The sequence below is a fragment of the Hemitrygon akajei genome, chromosome 4, assembly GCF_048418815.1.
Source record: "Hemitrygon akajei chromosome 4, sHemAka1.3, whole genome shotgun sequence".
NCBI classification, from domain to species: domain Eukaryota; kingdom Metazoa; phylum Chordata; class Chondrichthyes; order Myliobatiformes; family Dasyatidae; genus Hemitrygon; species Hemitrygon akajei.
In genome coordinates, this window is record NC_133127.1 from 85,837,155 (window position 1) to 85,851,371 (window position 14,217).

Here is a 14,217-nt window from a genome sequence, read left to right on the forward strand (position 1 = left end):
AAGCTTTTGCACACCAGTAAGGCATTGTCTCAACCTGAACTAACTGCAAAGACAAGGACAATTTCCACTTAAATAGGTGTTTTAACACCTACAGAAATGCTCATGACGAGGCAAAATGCCCATTACTTTTCCTCCCTTGTTTTTAAATTTAGAGCTTTCCCCCACAAAGCCAAAGTGAATTGCGAAAATTATATTAGTAGATTGTTTTATGTTGTCACATGCTCAAAAGTACAGTGGAAAAGCAAGCCATCCATATAGATACACTCATTGCATCAGTACTTGAGGTAATACAAGGAAACACAATAACAGAATACAGGAAACAGTGTTACTGTTACAGAGGAAATACAGTACAGGCAAAGTCAGAATTTCCTCAGTGCAAATAGTACACAGGCAACTGCTGGTGTAGAGACATCAGCTCCGCACTTGGAGGCGAATGGTCCTGATTTCGAATCCAGCTGGCTCCTTGTAGGCTTTCCATCCATGCTGGGTTGAGCATCAAGCTAGCAACTTGACTTATTTAAAAAAAAAACAGTCAAATGCTACGGAAGTGGCAAACATGCTGCCCGTGAGGAGGAACAACAACAAGCAGTACACAATTGGTGATGAGCAGCAGAGGCTTGTCTCCCAATAGTGTCCACCATTCATGAGGGAAAAAGGCTAAACACACTGTAAACGATAGTCGCTAAGTTTCATTACTGCCTGTCCCTGAGCTGATCAATGGAGTGTTTTGTTCTCTCTGAATCACACAAACATGGAAATGAGCTTTTTAGGCAGCCAGGTTTGTGAAGGATTCTCCACAGTCCCTCACTGTTGACTGGGTCAAAGACTTTTATAATGTCAAGAAAACCTATGAATAGTGATTGATGCAGATTGATGGGCAATTGCCATTCAGGAATCGTTTGTTTATTATTCATTTACGTGTTTATTTATTTGAGATACACCTTGGAACAGGCCCTTCCAGTCCAAAGAACCGCACCATTCATTTAACCCTAACCTAATCACAGGACAGTTTACAATGACCAGTTAACCTATCAACTTGCTTGTCTTTGGACTGTGGGAGCTCCTGGAGGAAGCCCACAGGGTCATAGAGAGAATGCACAAACTCCTTACAGACAGTGCTAGGATTGAACTTCGAACTCTGAGACCGAGCTGTAATAACGTCATGCTAACCGCTATGGTACTGCGGCGCCACTGGGAGTAGACGATTAAGGAAGACAATGGCAATAACATTCCCTGTGGTAAACTGAGACCAAACTTCGTAATAATGACAATCAAAGTTGCCTCTATTCCAGAAGATAATCAATTTCCTGTGTCTACGAGGCCTGTGCATGTACTCTTTGTCCCAGATATAGAAGATGAGGTTCAGAATTTGTGCCACAAATTCCTCTCCATTTTTAAGACCCTGCCAGGAATACTGTCTGCTTCTGAGGCCCTGATTGTCGCTGGCCTATGGCCTTTTTGACTCCTTATCAGTTGGGTAAGGCTGTGCGAGATAGTTTGCTGTAGGATCTAATCAAAAACACTTATGCAGAAAACAAGTCTCCTTCAATTAGAACTGACTGCATCATAGTCCTTGATTAGTTCTCCTCTGCTGGAATTGGAATTGCTATATTATTGTCACATGTACTGAGGTATTTGGTGCATGGATGTTTGGGGCATAGATAGGGCTAGGGTATTTTCTTCCACCATCTCTGCGTTAAATTTTGGTGGGGAATAAGCCCTGATGTTAACTAACATGTCTGCAAAGGATATGATCTCAGTACAGACAGATGTTAACCAAGGCTGTGACATGGTCTCACCATTTTTTGCATTCTTTCTCACTACAATACTGCACCTCACTACCTACAAACTTCCCACTGGAGTGCAGCTAATGTGTTATGCAAATAGCAACCTATTCCAACTCTGTTACCTCCATTCCAGTACAAGGAGGTATGTTGATATCAGTCATCATATTGGATGTTTCCTTGTGCATGCTTCTGAATGACAAGCTCCAAGTCTTCGTTGAGTGCAGAGGAGGACAGGTCTTATGCTTAACATCTCAAGGGGAAGATCCTCTACCCTTAGTTGTATGGCATCTTCTCCCAACAATGAAGATCCATAACTTGACCTTGGAAAATGTTGGCTTTTTCCATATCTAAGGAGCCACTTCTCAATGAAGGCAGGCGTTGTTGAGAGATGGCTTCTCGGATGTACAGGGAATCTCCCTATGTTTTCAGTGCACTAGCCCAGCCTTTGGCAATCTGAAGAAAGTCTGAAAATCAAGACTTCAAACCCATTTCGGAGCTCGTGGCCTAGCGCACAAAAGTGATCGCTCCTGTCAAAACTACTTCTGCCACATAACCTCTCTCGAGAAGGCACCTAAAGATCTGGAGAGGTAGCACCAATGTTGTCTTCTGAAAACCTGCTAAGTTCACTGACAGAATCAGCAAATCCATGCCTGCAGCCTTTTCAGACCAACAAGCTCAGTTTCAGACCCTAAATTAACTTTTGTCCACTTCAGCAGGATTTGGACTTCACATCCAATCGCTTCCAATCCCTGTCAAGACAAAATGCCATGAAGGGAACAGACGAAATGATTCATCTGCTTTTTTTTTAAATACACTGTCTGTTGGGTAATATTTTTCCTGTCAGTACTCCTTTGTGTTATGACAGAATCCTGGCTGACACATAAGCTTCAAGCTCTTCAGTTCAGTATAATTGTAGACTGGATAACACAATTGCATTAAATTACTCTGTGTGTTGTTATAGAGAAATCTGTGGTAAAATTTCCCCATTATCTGGTGCTAGGTTGAGTTCAATCTATTACTTTTGCATCGGGTAACGCAAGAGCGATGAGTCACTCTGTGTGCCATTACAGTACACTTTCTAATAAGCTCTAACTGACTCTTCTCTGCATTATTACAGTTCAATGACCGGCAATTCTTTTTGTCATTGTTATCATATCCCATTGATTAACATGCATACGATTGAATTCCTCCAGATCTGGTCACAGTTTATTGGCTGACAGACTGCAGTTGAACTTTGACATGCACTATTTTTCAGTTAATAATTAATATACCTAATAATCTGTTTTATACCAGGAAAAGGCATCCTGATTCTTGGCCTATGGGAGAACTTGTTGTAATTTCTGTTCTGATTGGATAGCATTATTTGCAATGAAATGTCACTAATTCTTGTCTTTTTGTTCCAGGTGACAAATGCAAATTGATTGAATACAGCAAACTGAAAAACATGCTACTGGATGTCCAGAATCAAAAATACATTCGGTACCGAAATAAGAAGGAAAATAATGACAAAATGTCCCTCAAAAAATTGTTGGTCGACAACATGTTTGAATATTTTGATTCAAATAACGACGGGCTTGTAGACAGCAATGAACTTGCTCAGGTAGGTTAAAAAATGTATGAGCTTGAAAATAATAAGTGGTCTGAATATTTCATTTTAAATGTAAGATGCCAGAAGGTACAGTAAACGGTTGAAGAGAACTCAGTTTGACTTCCATTCTAATGTTGAATCCTAGCAGTAAAATATTACAGAACTACCACTTACATCAAGCATGCTAACCATATGTATGTGATGGGAAAATAATACTAACCATTTACCAGTAGTATAGGAATCAATTTTAAAAGCCTTAATTCTAATTAAAACCAGACTTCAATCTGGCTTTATGGTTGATGATGCAGGCAGTTCAGTAAGTTTCTCTCACATTATATTTGTATTTAAATTTCTGACAGAACTTCTATCCATGCTTCAGTAAACAAGCTGAATCCACACAACTACTTGCTTCATTCCTTCTGTCTATTCTAGGGGATCCCAACCGTTTTTATGCCGTGGACCCCACTATTAACCAAGGGTTCCATGGAGCCCAGGTTGGGAACCCCTGGTCTATTCTTTCTTGGTGAGTTTAAAGGAAGATGCACGATCCAATGCTTGTGAAAGGATAATCACATAACATTACTGTGGGGACTGTAATTGTCATCTGGCAATCATTTTGACCTGCATATTTCAGAAGTTTGAGCTACAGCCATGTACATATCAGTATTAGTTGGCAGCCAAAATTGAGTCAGCTCTGAAATTATTTAGATTATTACTGAACAAGGATAATTAATGCAAGTACAAACAAGAGTTATTGAAAGATTAAGGTTATTTGCACCAACACTAATGTAATTGGAGATTATGTTAACATTCTCTAACATCATGGACCTCAAATACACAGCTGATAATTTTTTTTGCAGAACTTTACAAGAAGCAAATCATTTCAAATCAGAAGTGGCACTTGAGAGAAAAAGCATAGTTAATTGCCACCAAACTCACAACTGATGATATAGACATTAACTCCCTAAACCATCTTAAAAGGGAGGCAGGGCAAGCAAATGAGGAAAAGAATAGAGGGATATGCAACACACACAAAACACTGGAGGAACTCAGCGGACCAGATGGCATCTATAGAAAAAAGTAAACATTTGACGTTTCAGGCTGAGAACCTTCTTCAGGACATCAGGGCCTCGGCTAGAAACATCGACTGTTTACACTTTTCCATAGAACTGAAAACTCAGCAAGTTTAAAAACTCACCTTCTCTTGAACTGAACTTTAATCTTAGCCTTTGGTTCTTTGGACTTCCATTAAATATTATGTTTGACTTTTTTTTAACGTTTCATCGCACTGCTTTATGTTCCTTATATAATATGTACTGCATTTTGGATATGATCACCTAAGCTTACAATGGTATAGGGCAATCACTCGAGTTGAGTATGATGTTCTCCTCAGGGATTATCTATAGGTGGGTCTTCAGGTGGCTGAAAAGGCCAATTGGGATCCAAATATTCTGGAGCAGTGTGGGCTAGAGGAAATGGTGGCTGTGTTTACATGTTAGGTCCTCCAGATTTACAGTATCTATTGCGTGCAATGTCTTCCCAGTTTTTAGAAAGAATGTTGAATTTTTTCAGGCTGAATTTGATGTTATCTTTGAAGCTTACAATGCACAGGTGAGAAATAAACTATGCTACTAGCAGACTCTGGTTGTTAACAAGCCCCAGTTTGCTCACAAGTTATCCCTTATCATGTCTTTAATAGTTCTCTTGTTAATTTCCAACCTTCAGCTACGAAATATACTTTCTAATAAGAAGAATTATCTTTTAGAATGCTATTAGCCAAGAAGTGTTCTGTGAAGAACTTAATTCAATTTCTTTGTTTTGATCCATATTTTTTTAAAAACTTCCACATGAATGAATGAGTGAATTTAATGAAAATGCTGAGAAGCTGCTGGACTTTCAAGCTGTCTGATCTATGTTGGATATGCTTCAGAGACATGTTATCCTCACTTGGTTTACTTGAATTTGTCCATTGAAATCAATCTCCTGAACCCTCTGTGCTGTTGGCTTAAAAAAAACTTAAGTTGATAGTTTTTTCTGATTTTGAAAATAATTAGTTTTGAAGTGAAAGTCTTGTCAATTTGAGTTAAAATATATTGGTGATCTTCATAATGTTCATTTCCATTTTTTTTCTTTTTAAATATATGAAACTGGTAGTCCAATTTCTTGAGGCAAACAGTGTTGAGTTGCAGATAAATATCATGCATATGTAATTAGTAATGGTTTTAGATAATTAACAAAAAGTGAAGTCAGTAAACCATACTATTAACAGCATCTTTAGAGAGAAACTCAAAGGCACCAATTCAGATATTCTATTACTTTTATTCATTCATTATGTAAACTTTATTAGTATAAACATTCCAGCAAAATGTGGGTTTAAAAGTAATTATCAGCTGTACGTTTTAAATATGTAATGCAGTTGTCTTTGTGTATTTTGTTCTATTACTGTAAGTTCTTTCCAATGACTTCAGTTTCAAACCCTCACAAGGTTTAATCAAAACGCTAGTTTGGAGAATTTCTTACTAGTTGTTTACTAATAATTAAGGTGCACATAGGATCAGGCATATTGTTCTATTTGATCCGAGGTTTCAGAAAAATCCTACTAGAGAAAAACACTTTTCTGACCTTAAACTGAGATAGTCAAATTAAAATTGTAACAGTCCTTGAAATTGGATCATACATGCCGCATGATTCAATTTTACTGGAAAAGTCATCCATGGAAGCAAATCAGGGATATAGTGTCAGATGTACAAAGCCTGGAATGTTCTTTCGATTACTCTGATCATCTGATGTGCTAACATGCAATGAAGCATAAACTCATGCAACGGTAGTGCTCAGATTTTCCTGCACACACTTAAGACCCATCAGCAGTGAAAGGCCCTCATGTGTTCATTTCAGTGTCTACTAAAGGAAATATGCATGGGTACTTCCCAAGCAGTCCAGCGCAAGGAATCTGCGGTACGCTATTTCGACACTATCCTCATTACCTCTCTCCTGAGCACTCCACCACTTTCTCCATCTGCTCCAGTTCATAAGACCTGGCCAGACCCCAACCTTTCACTTTCATTGCTGTGCCTCTCCCATCCATTCTGGACAAGGATAAAACAATAAGCAGATTCAAAAGAGGATGTTGAAATTAAAAGGGAGTGATCAAATGTCTTAGTAGGCTTAAAAGTGGATAACACCCCAGAGTCTAATAGTAGAAGTTTTTGTAGGTTTCTGAGTGACATGTGTAAACATTCATATATGATAGTTGTGGTTGGGCCAGTTTCAAATGACGTATGTGGAGGCCTCAGACCCAGAATGCCTTGAAGAGCAATCATCCGTATTGAAAGAAATGTTTTTCATTTTAGTTCATCGTTATTATCATCATTATGTGCGGGGTCGTAAGATGTGAGCGATCATGGTCTATGGCCATGATTATTCTTGGCAAATTTTTCTACAGAAGGGGTTTGCCATTGCCTTCTTCTGGGCAGCGTCTTTACAGGATGTGTGACCCAAGCCATTATCAATACACTTCAGAGATTGTCTGGCATCAGTGGTTGCATAACCAGGACTTGTGGTACGCGCCGGCTGCTCATACAACCATCCACCACCTGCTCCCATGGCTCCACATGATACAGATCAGGATGGCTAAGCAGCTGCTACACCTTACCCAGTGGTGACCTGCAGGCTAGTGGAGAGAAGGAGCACCTTACACCTCCTTTGGTGATGATATATCTCCACAGCGCCACCCAAAATGCTAATTCAAATTGATTAAAACAGGTGCTAAAATAGTATAAATGTTCAAAAAAGATCACGGAAAATCACTTGAACAAGTAGAAATTAACTAAAAGCAAAGGAGCAAACAAAAATAAACTTACCAGTCCCTTCCTTGTAATCGAGGCCAATACCAGTCAGACTTGAAGTAAAACTGAGGAACTGCCTATGGAGTGCACACAGCTTCCCATTATCCAGGGTGGTGGTGCTCCACCCATGGGCAATACTGAATCCTGTGGTGGAGTTCAAAAGTTGAACACTGAAATCCAGCTCATCTCTGACTCCACACCTCACAGTCGTTGAACTGACTTGTGAGGAGGATATTGCTGCTTGTTCTTCAGGAACTACACCATCTTGCAACTTTATCACTGAGTATGAAAGCTTTACAGTGAAATGGAACTTGTTGGATGTTTCCTGATAATGTAGGTATGGCTTTAACAACTTTCAAGAAAGGAAAGTAACAGAATGTAATAACATCTGAAAGTGATGGAAGGGCATGAAAATACACATTTGATTGATACTGCAAAACAATCAAACTTACAGATGTGATTAAAAAAACTAGTGAAAATACATGTGGTTTATATATAATACAAACATTAAAAACATGGAGCTAATGTGCAGTGCTACCGGCTAGATATTGCCAATGAGTAACTCATACAGAAAACTGACAAACTGACAGGGTTGAATAGTTGCTGTATTCTTATGACACCACACACAAAGTGCTGGAGGAACTCAGCAGGGCAGGCAGCATTTATGGAAGGGAATAAATAGTCAACATTTCAGGCCCAGACCTTTCTTTAATGTGTTGGCACTCCTTTAAATTACATCTATCTGACATTCATAATAACTCTTTCCCTTCTGCCTGTTGAATACTGCAATAGATTTGCATTTCTTCTGCTGATTTTTATTCCTGAAAAGTTGTTGCAGTTTTAATTTCGTATAAAGTTTGGGCTTCGAAAGATGATCAGTAATAAATCCTGCGTTTTCCTTTTTCAAGGTAATTAAACAGGATCGGCTTGGAAAGGATCTCTCTCAGTGCTCATTATTTGATCTGCTGAAATATGATGATTACAATAGTGACAAGCATCTAACACAGGAGGAATTTTACAGAGCATTCCGTAAGTCTAAAATAATTTGAATTAGTGTAACTGAATGCTGGTTTCATATCTATGGTGCATTGCTGTGGCATAATTCCACTTTTGTGAAGTTCCATTTTATGAGATGACTTCTTCATTCCACTTTGATCAAAGTGTGCATCCTGCTTCAACCATTAACAGCACTTGTGACTTTATCGATGTGAAGTACAAAATGTAATTGCAATGAACAAATATTCTGTTCAGGATCAGAAAGCTCAATTAACACTTTTCAATTAGCACGTTTCAGCTGCTTACAGCAGTGATGATAACAATTCTCTGTCTTTGTGCTAGGGACTAATATCACAGGACCAATTCAGCACTTTTAACTAAATCACACCCTGGTCTCCTGGAAAGTTACAGCATCAGTTATGAATTTCATTTTCACACATCCAAGCTTTCTCAGTGTCAGTGAGATGAAACAAGTCACAAAATGCTACAACCTGCATCCCTTAAGGAGCTGTATTCTAAAATTAAAAAGATACAGACATTTTATGCAAAGCAGCTCATACTGAAGTTACTCATTAGGAAGGTCAAAGGCATTTCAGAGTTTAGAAACAATTTTGAAAGCACTTCAAAATGAAGAAGTGATGGTTCAAGTGAATGAATAGAAAATTCTGAATGGAAGCACACGCCGCTCAAAGCTGCTGCGCAGGTTGACCGTGTGGTTAAGAAGGCCTTCATCAACCGTGGGATTGAGTTTAAGAGCTGAGAGGTAATGTTACAACTTTATACGACACTGGTCAGACCCCACTTGGAGCACTGTGCTCAGTTCTGGTCACCTCACTACAGGAAGGATGTGGAAGTTATAGAAAGGGTGCAGAGATTTACAAGGATGTTGCCTGGATTGGGGAGCATGCCTTACGACAGTGTTCCCCAACCATCGGGCCGCGAGAAAACGATATGATGCGATATGAGTCAGCTGCACCTTTCCTCATTTCCTGTCACGCCCACTGTTGAACGTGAACACACGCGAGATCATTACCCATGCAAAGTCATCAGTCACCTAAACGCAGTGATACCTTAGTGCCAAAGATCACTGGTTAGCCTCGGGTAACTGGCCGCCTCGTGCGGCCAGCGAGAAGTGCTGTTGCTACTGGCCTGGAGCACGGACAGATGGCTGCCGCCTCTAAACCTGTTTAGCACACCAAACATTCGTGGGGAACCCAGTGCTAAAATATTCACTGATGACATAATTCGGGCTGAAGGTTTCGTAAGTAGCAGAGCAACTATCTCGCTGCGATCTGCTGAAAGTCATCCCTTGAGCCAAACCTTTGTCGGCTGATAGATCCTACCTACCTACAAGAGGGTTAGGCATGCACCCTGTTGCGCTCCTCACTCGATTGGTCACTCTCTCCAGACTGTGACCGCCGCGGCCCCGGCATGGGGACCTCCGGCACTTACTTTGTCCTCTCACCCCACCCACAACCAGCTGCACCTGGCCAAGGCATCTGGTGGCAGGCGGGCAGGAGGCTGGAGTTTGGGCCGGGAGGCTGTCTAATGAGGCAATGAAGCCCTCAAAACTGTTTTGGCACCTTCAGTCCAAGCACCCTGCAGTTAACGACAAACCCGTTGAGTTTTTTGAGCGGAAAAAACATGAGCAAGCGGGACAGAAGCAAGTGCTGATGGCCACGGAAACTAAATTGCAGAATAGACTGGACATAAGGAACCCCCTTCTAGTATCACTGTATTCCGGTTGTGATTAACACCCACCCACCCCCATCGGCCAGTCCACAAGAATATTGTCAATAATAAACCAGTCCGCCGTGCAAAAAAGTTTGGTGACCCCTGCCTTACGAGAATAGGTTGAATGAACGGCCTTTTCTCTTTGGAGCAACGGACGATGAGAGGTGACCTGATAGAAGTGTATAAAATGATGAGAGGTATTGATTGTGTGGATTGTCAGAGGCTTTTTCCCAGGGTTGAAATGGCTAACGTGAGAGGGCACAGTTTTAAGGTGCTTGGAAATAGGTGCAGAGGAGATGTCAGGGGTAAGTTTTTTACTCAGAGAGTAGTGGGTGCGTGGAATGGGCTGCCGGCAGCTGCAGTGGTGGAGGCGGATACAATAGGGTCTTTAAAGAGACTCCTGGATAGGTACATGGAGCTTAGAAAAATAGAGGGCTATGGGTAACCCTAGGTAATTTCTAAAGTACGTACATGTTTGGCACAGCATTGTGGGCCAAAGGGCCTGTATTGTGCTGTAGGTTTTCTATGTTTCTATGTAAAGTGCGAAGGAAAGGGATGAAGAAGTATCCCAAACTAGAATATCAAAATGGCAAAGAGTTGCTCACTGATGTGCTCTATGCAGAACTTGAGACTGCACCGTGACAGGCAAATGGAGCCTTTAAGCTGAGCACTATGTACCATACTTGCAGTAACATGTACTTGACCTAGTAAAGCAAGATTGATCAATAGTTCAGGTGCCAGTAGAGTGCTTATGGTTTCATGCCATAATCGAGTGCTTTGGTTTCCTCGCACAGTCCAAAGCCATACCAAGTAGGTTAACTGGTCATTGTAAATTGTCCCGTGATTAGGCTAGGGTTAATTGGGGTTTTAGGGTTGCTGGGGCGGTGTGGGCCTACACTGCATCACTAAGTAAATAAACAAACAAACAAACAAGGTGCCGTTCAATTCATACCAATTTACTGTTTGCTTATACTGCGGTACAGCACATTGACAGTTGCAACACTCACACACTAAATCATTGAAACACAAGCTTGATCACTTCCTGACATCAGGACCAGCTTTAGATTGGAATTTTACCCATGCTGCTAAATTACATCGTTGTTTGATTTAGCTGGAAAGGAAATTAAGGTGTGCATTGATTTATCTTTGGAAGCTAAATTTGCTAAATCACCTTTATATTCAGAAATAAGCCACAGACATAAACATTGAGGTCAATCATCCTCGAGTTCTCCCTCATAATTCAGTTTTGTACCAGTAGATTTCTGAGTTTTTATTGGTAATATTTCCAGCAGTTGAATATTTCTAATGGACAGATGAAGCAAATACATCCAAGGTGCAAACTGAGCAGAATTTGAAAAACTTTCACAAAATCATACCTCAACTTAACATGTTATTAATGACTTAGAAACTTGCTATAGAATTGGCTTGTTGGTTACTGTGATGGATATGTCAACTAAATCTGCTTAGCCACAGAATCTCTTTGTAATTACAATACCAAAGTCAATACCATTCAAGGATGAAATATTGTTTCCATAAATGGAACAGCATGATTTGAGAAATGAGTAACACTATAGTGTTTGCAAAGTATTACATTGCCAGAAATGCAGCTGTTCATCATGTGGAGGCAGTACACTTTTAGGTAGTCAGTCAGAATCAGAATCAGGTTTAATATCACTGGAATATATCATTAACTTTGTTAAATTTACAGCACCAACACAATGAAAAACTGTACATGATAAACATAGAAAAAACTGAAATACAACTATTTTATAAAGATATATAATCACTAAATTTAAAAAGTTGTGCAAAAAAACAGAAATAAAAAACTGCCAATGCTAGTGCTCATGATGGAGCTGACTAATTTTGCAACTTTCTGCAACTTACTTCGATACTGTACAGTGGTTCCACCCCCAACCACCCATACCAAACTGTGATGCAGCCAGTCAGAATGCTTTCCAAGATACGTCTGTTAAGGTTTTTGAGTATTTTAGTTGATAAACCAAACCTCCTCAAGCTCTTCATGGACTCATGAAATATAGCTGTGGCCTTTCTTCTTTATAGCTGTATCAATATGTTGCATCCAGTTTAGGTCCTCAGGGATCTTGACACCCAGCAACGTGAAATTGCTCATTCTCTTCATTTCTGATCCCTTACGAGGATTAGTTTGTGATCCCTTGGTAATGAAAACACAAGTAGTATAGATATTAGAAAATTAACATTCGCTAATTTTTTTCAGCAGGTCATACCATCTGTGTGAAAAGAGAAACAGAATTGATGTTTCAAGTGGAAAATATTTCATCAGAATCATTAATAATTTTGCATTTCTTACGAATTTTAATTCATAATCTACACACGTGGGAATGGAATTGAACAAAGAGTTGTCATTCATCAAATTTGTTTTATTTCTTGTCTCTAATTGAATTGTCTTGCATTGTTCATCCTAAGGTACAGATTATTTCAAAATATACCAAGCTTTCTTCCTGTGAAATTCTCCTTGTGAAATCAGTAGTCATTGGATCATTCTGCATTCTATTACATTTCTCCACATGTCCATGTTTGTAAGAAAGATTGTTGCCCCACTCCCTCTATTCCAGCATTGATTCCTTGGATCTATTTAACCTACTAGGACTTTGAAATTGTGATCTTCCTGCTCATTGGAAAAACACTAAGATCCATGCCTGAAATTATAGTAAGCCCATTGTCTACACAAGTTTACAAGGGTTGCTACCTGTTTATGAGCTCAGCTGCAAGTTTAGATTGTTCTGAATAGACTAATTGAGACCTTGAAACTGTTTGTAATCTTCCTGGTAATGATTTCATGTATATTTATCATAATGGAGAGTCATAAGCAGAATGTTCCTTCCAACCTCCTTCATCAACACTTCACTGCCTTGCCCACTTTCACCAATGTTTTAAGCCAAGGTTTCTCCGCCTGTGCTCCACGGACCACTTGCTTAATGGTATTAGCCAGCTGCACCAATCTAAGGACCAATCTAAAGACCAATCTAAGCCTTCCCCTTCCAAACACAGACCAAATGACAATTCTTTGTCATTTCTCCTGATCACTGACCGCCACTCTTAACTCTGAAATTCCGACCATCAGCCCTTTCTCATTATCCCTGAATGTGCAACCCTCAGTCTGTGGTCCCAGCACTTGACCTCTGTATCTCATTCCGAGGGCTCCTGTGAAAGCAGCAGATTTGATAAACCTTATGTCCTCTTCACCAAAAGGATCCATTTTTTTCCAAGAGTTAGTACTGGTTTTCTTTAAACTTTACTACTCAGGCACAGAGATGCACCAAAACACTGTTGCTGCTAAAAAAGAATACCTGAATTTATAAGCCTAAATATTCAACCCTACCAAGCCACTTTTCCATTGATGCCCACTGATATTAAAACCTAAATTAGTTACTATTTCAGTATTAGAATCAGTTTAATTTTACTGACATATGTCATGAAATTTGTTGTATTGTGGCAGCAGTACAGTGCAATATATACAAAAGCTACAAATTACAATAAGATGTCAGAATATGTAGAGGAGGCTTGATCCAGACACAGAGCATCAGAGACAATTTTGCTGTAGTGGTAAGAGCAATGAAGTGGATGCCTTGGAGAACCGATCCACCACTGTCATGATCACCTTGGCCCCATCAGAAGGTGGCATGCCCCGTGATGAAATCCATGGTGATGTGAGACCACAGGCATCAAGGGACTGGCATGGGCCACAGGAGCCCAGAGGGCTGCTGGCTGAAAGAATTGGAATGGACACACTGAGGCCAGGAAACGACAAACAGCGATCATGATCTGTGATGATGGTGGGCCACCCAAACCAGCATCACAGAAAATCCAGCACCTGAATGGCCAGAGAGGGGTGAGGAAACGGTCCAGTGGAGTGCCTTAGAATGCATGACTACTGGGATGTACATGTGTGTTTGGGGAGCAGGATCATGCTGTAGGGCCAGGTGGCTCTAATTCTCAAAGTCCTGGATAATCAGGGTGAAGATCTGGGAGGATGAGATGATGGGCAGAGTGTCAATCTCCATTTCAGCTGGGTCGAACTATTGTGACAGGGCATTCGCCTTGGTGTTCTAGGAATCAGGTCAGTAGGATATGGCAAAATTGAATTGCTCAAAGGTGAGAGGCCAGCAAGCCTGATGCAGATTGAGTTGGTGGTTTGTTGTGTATATGAGTTTCTGGTGGTCAGTTCAGATCAGGAAGGGCTCGGTGTTTCCCATCAGCCAATTTCTCCATTCCTACAAGGCCCATT

The 14,217-nt window shown here is 40.3% G+C and overlaps 1 protein-coding gene across 2 annotated transcripts in view; it reads left to right on the top strand.

Moving 5' to 3' along the window:
- fstl5 (follistatin-like 5) overlaps positions 1–14,217 on the top strand; it is a 793,070-nt gene that overhangs the window by 447,350 nt on the left and 331,503 nt on the right. For both annotated transcript variants that reach the window (XM_073042992.1, XM_073042993.1), the window contains exons 5-6: positions 3,191–3,387; positions 8,129–8,249. In XM_073042992.1, coding sequence (XP_072899093.1) covers positions 3,191–3,387; positions 8,129–8,249 — 318 coding nt within the window. The remainder of the gene's footprint in view (positions 1–3,190; positions 3,388–8,128; positions 8,250–14,217) is intronic.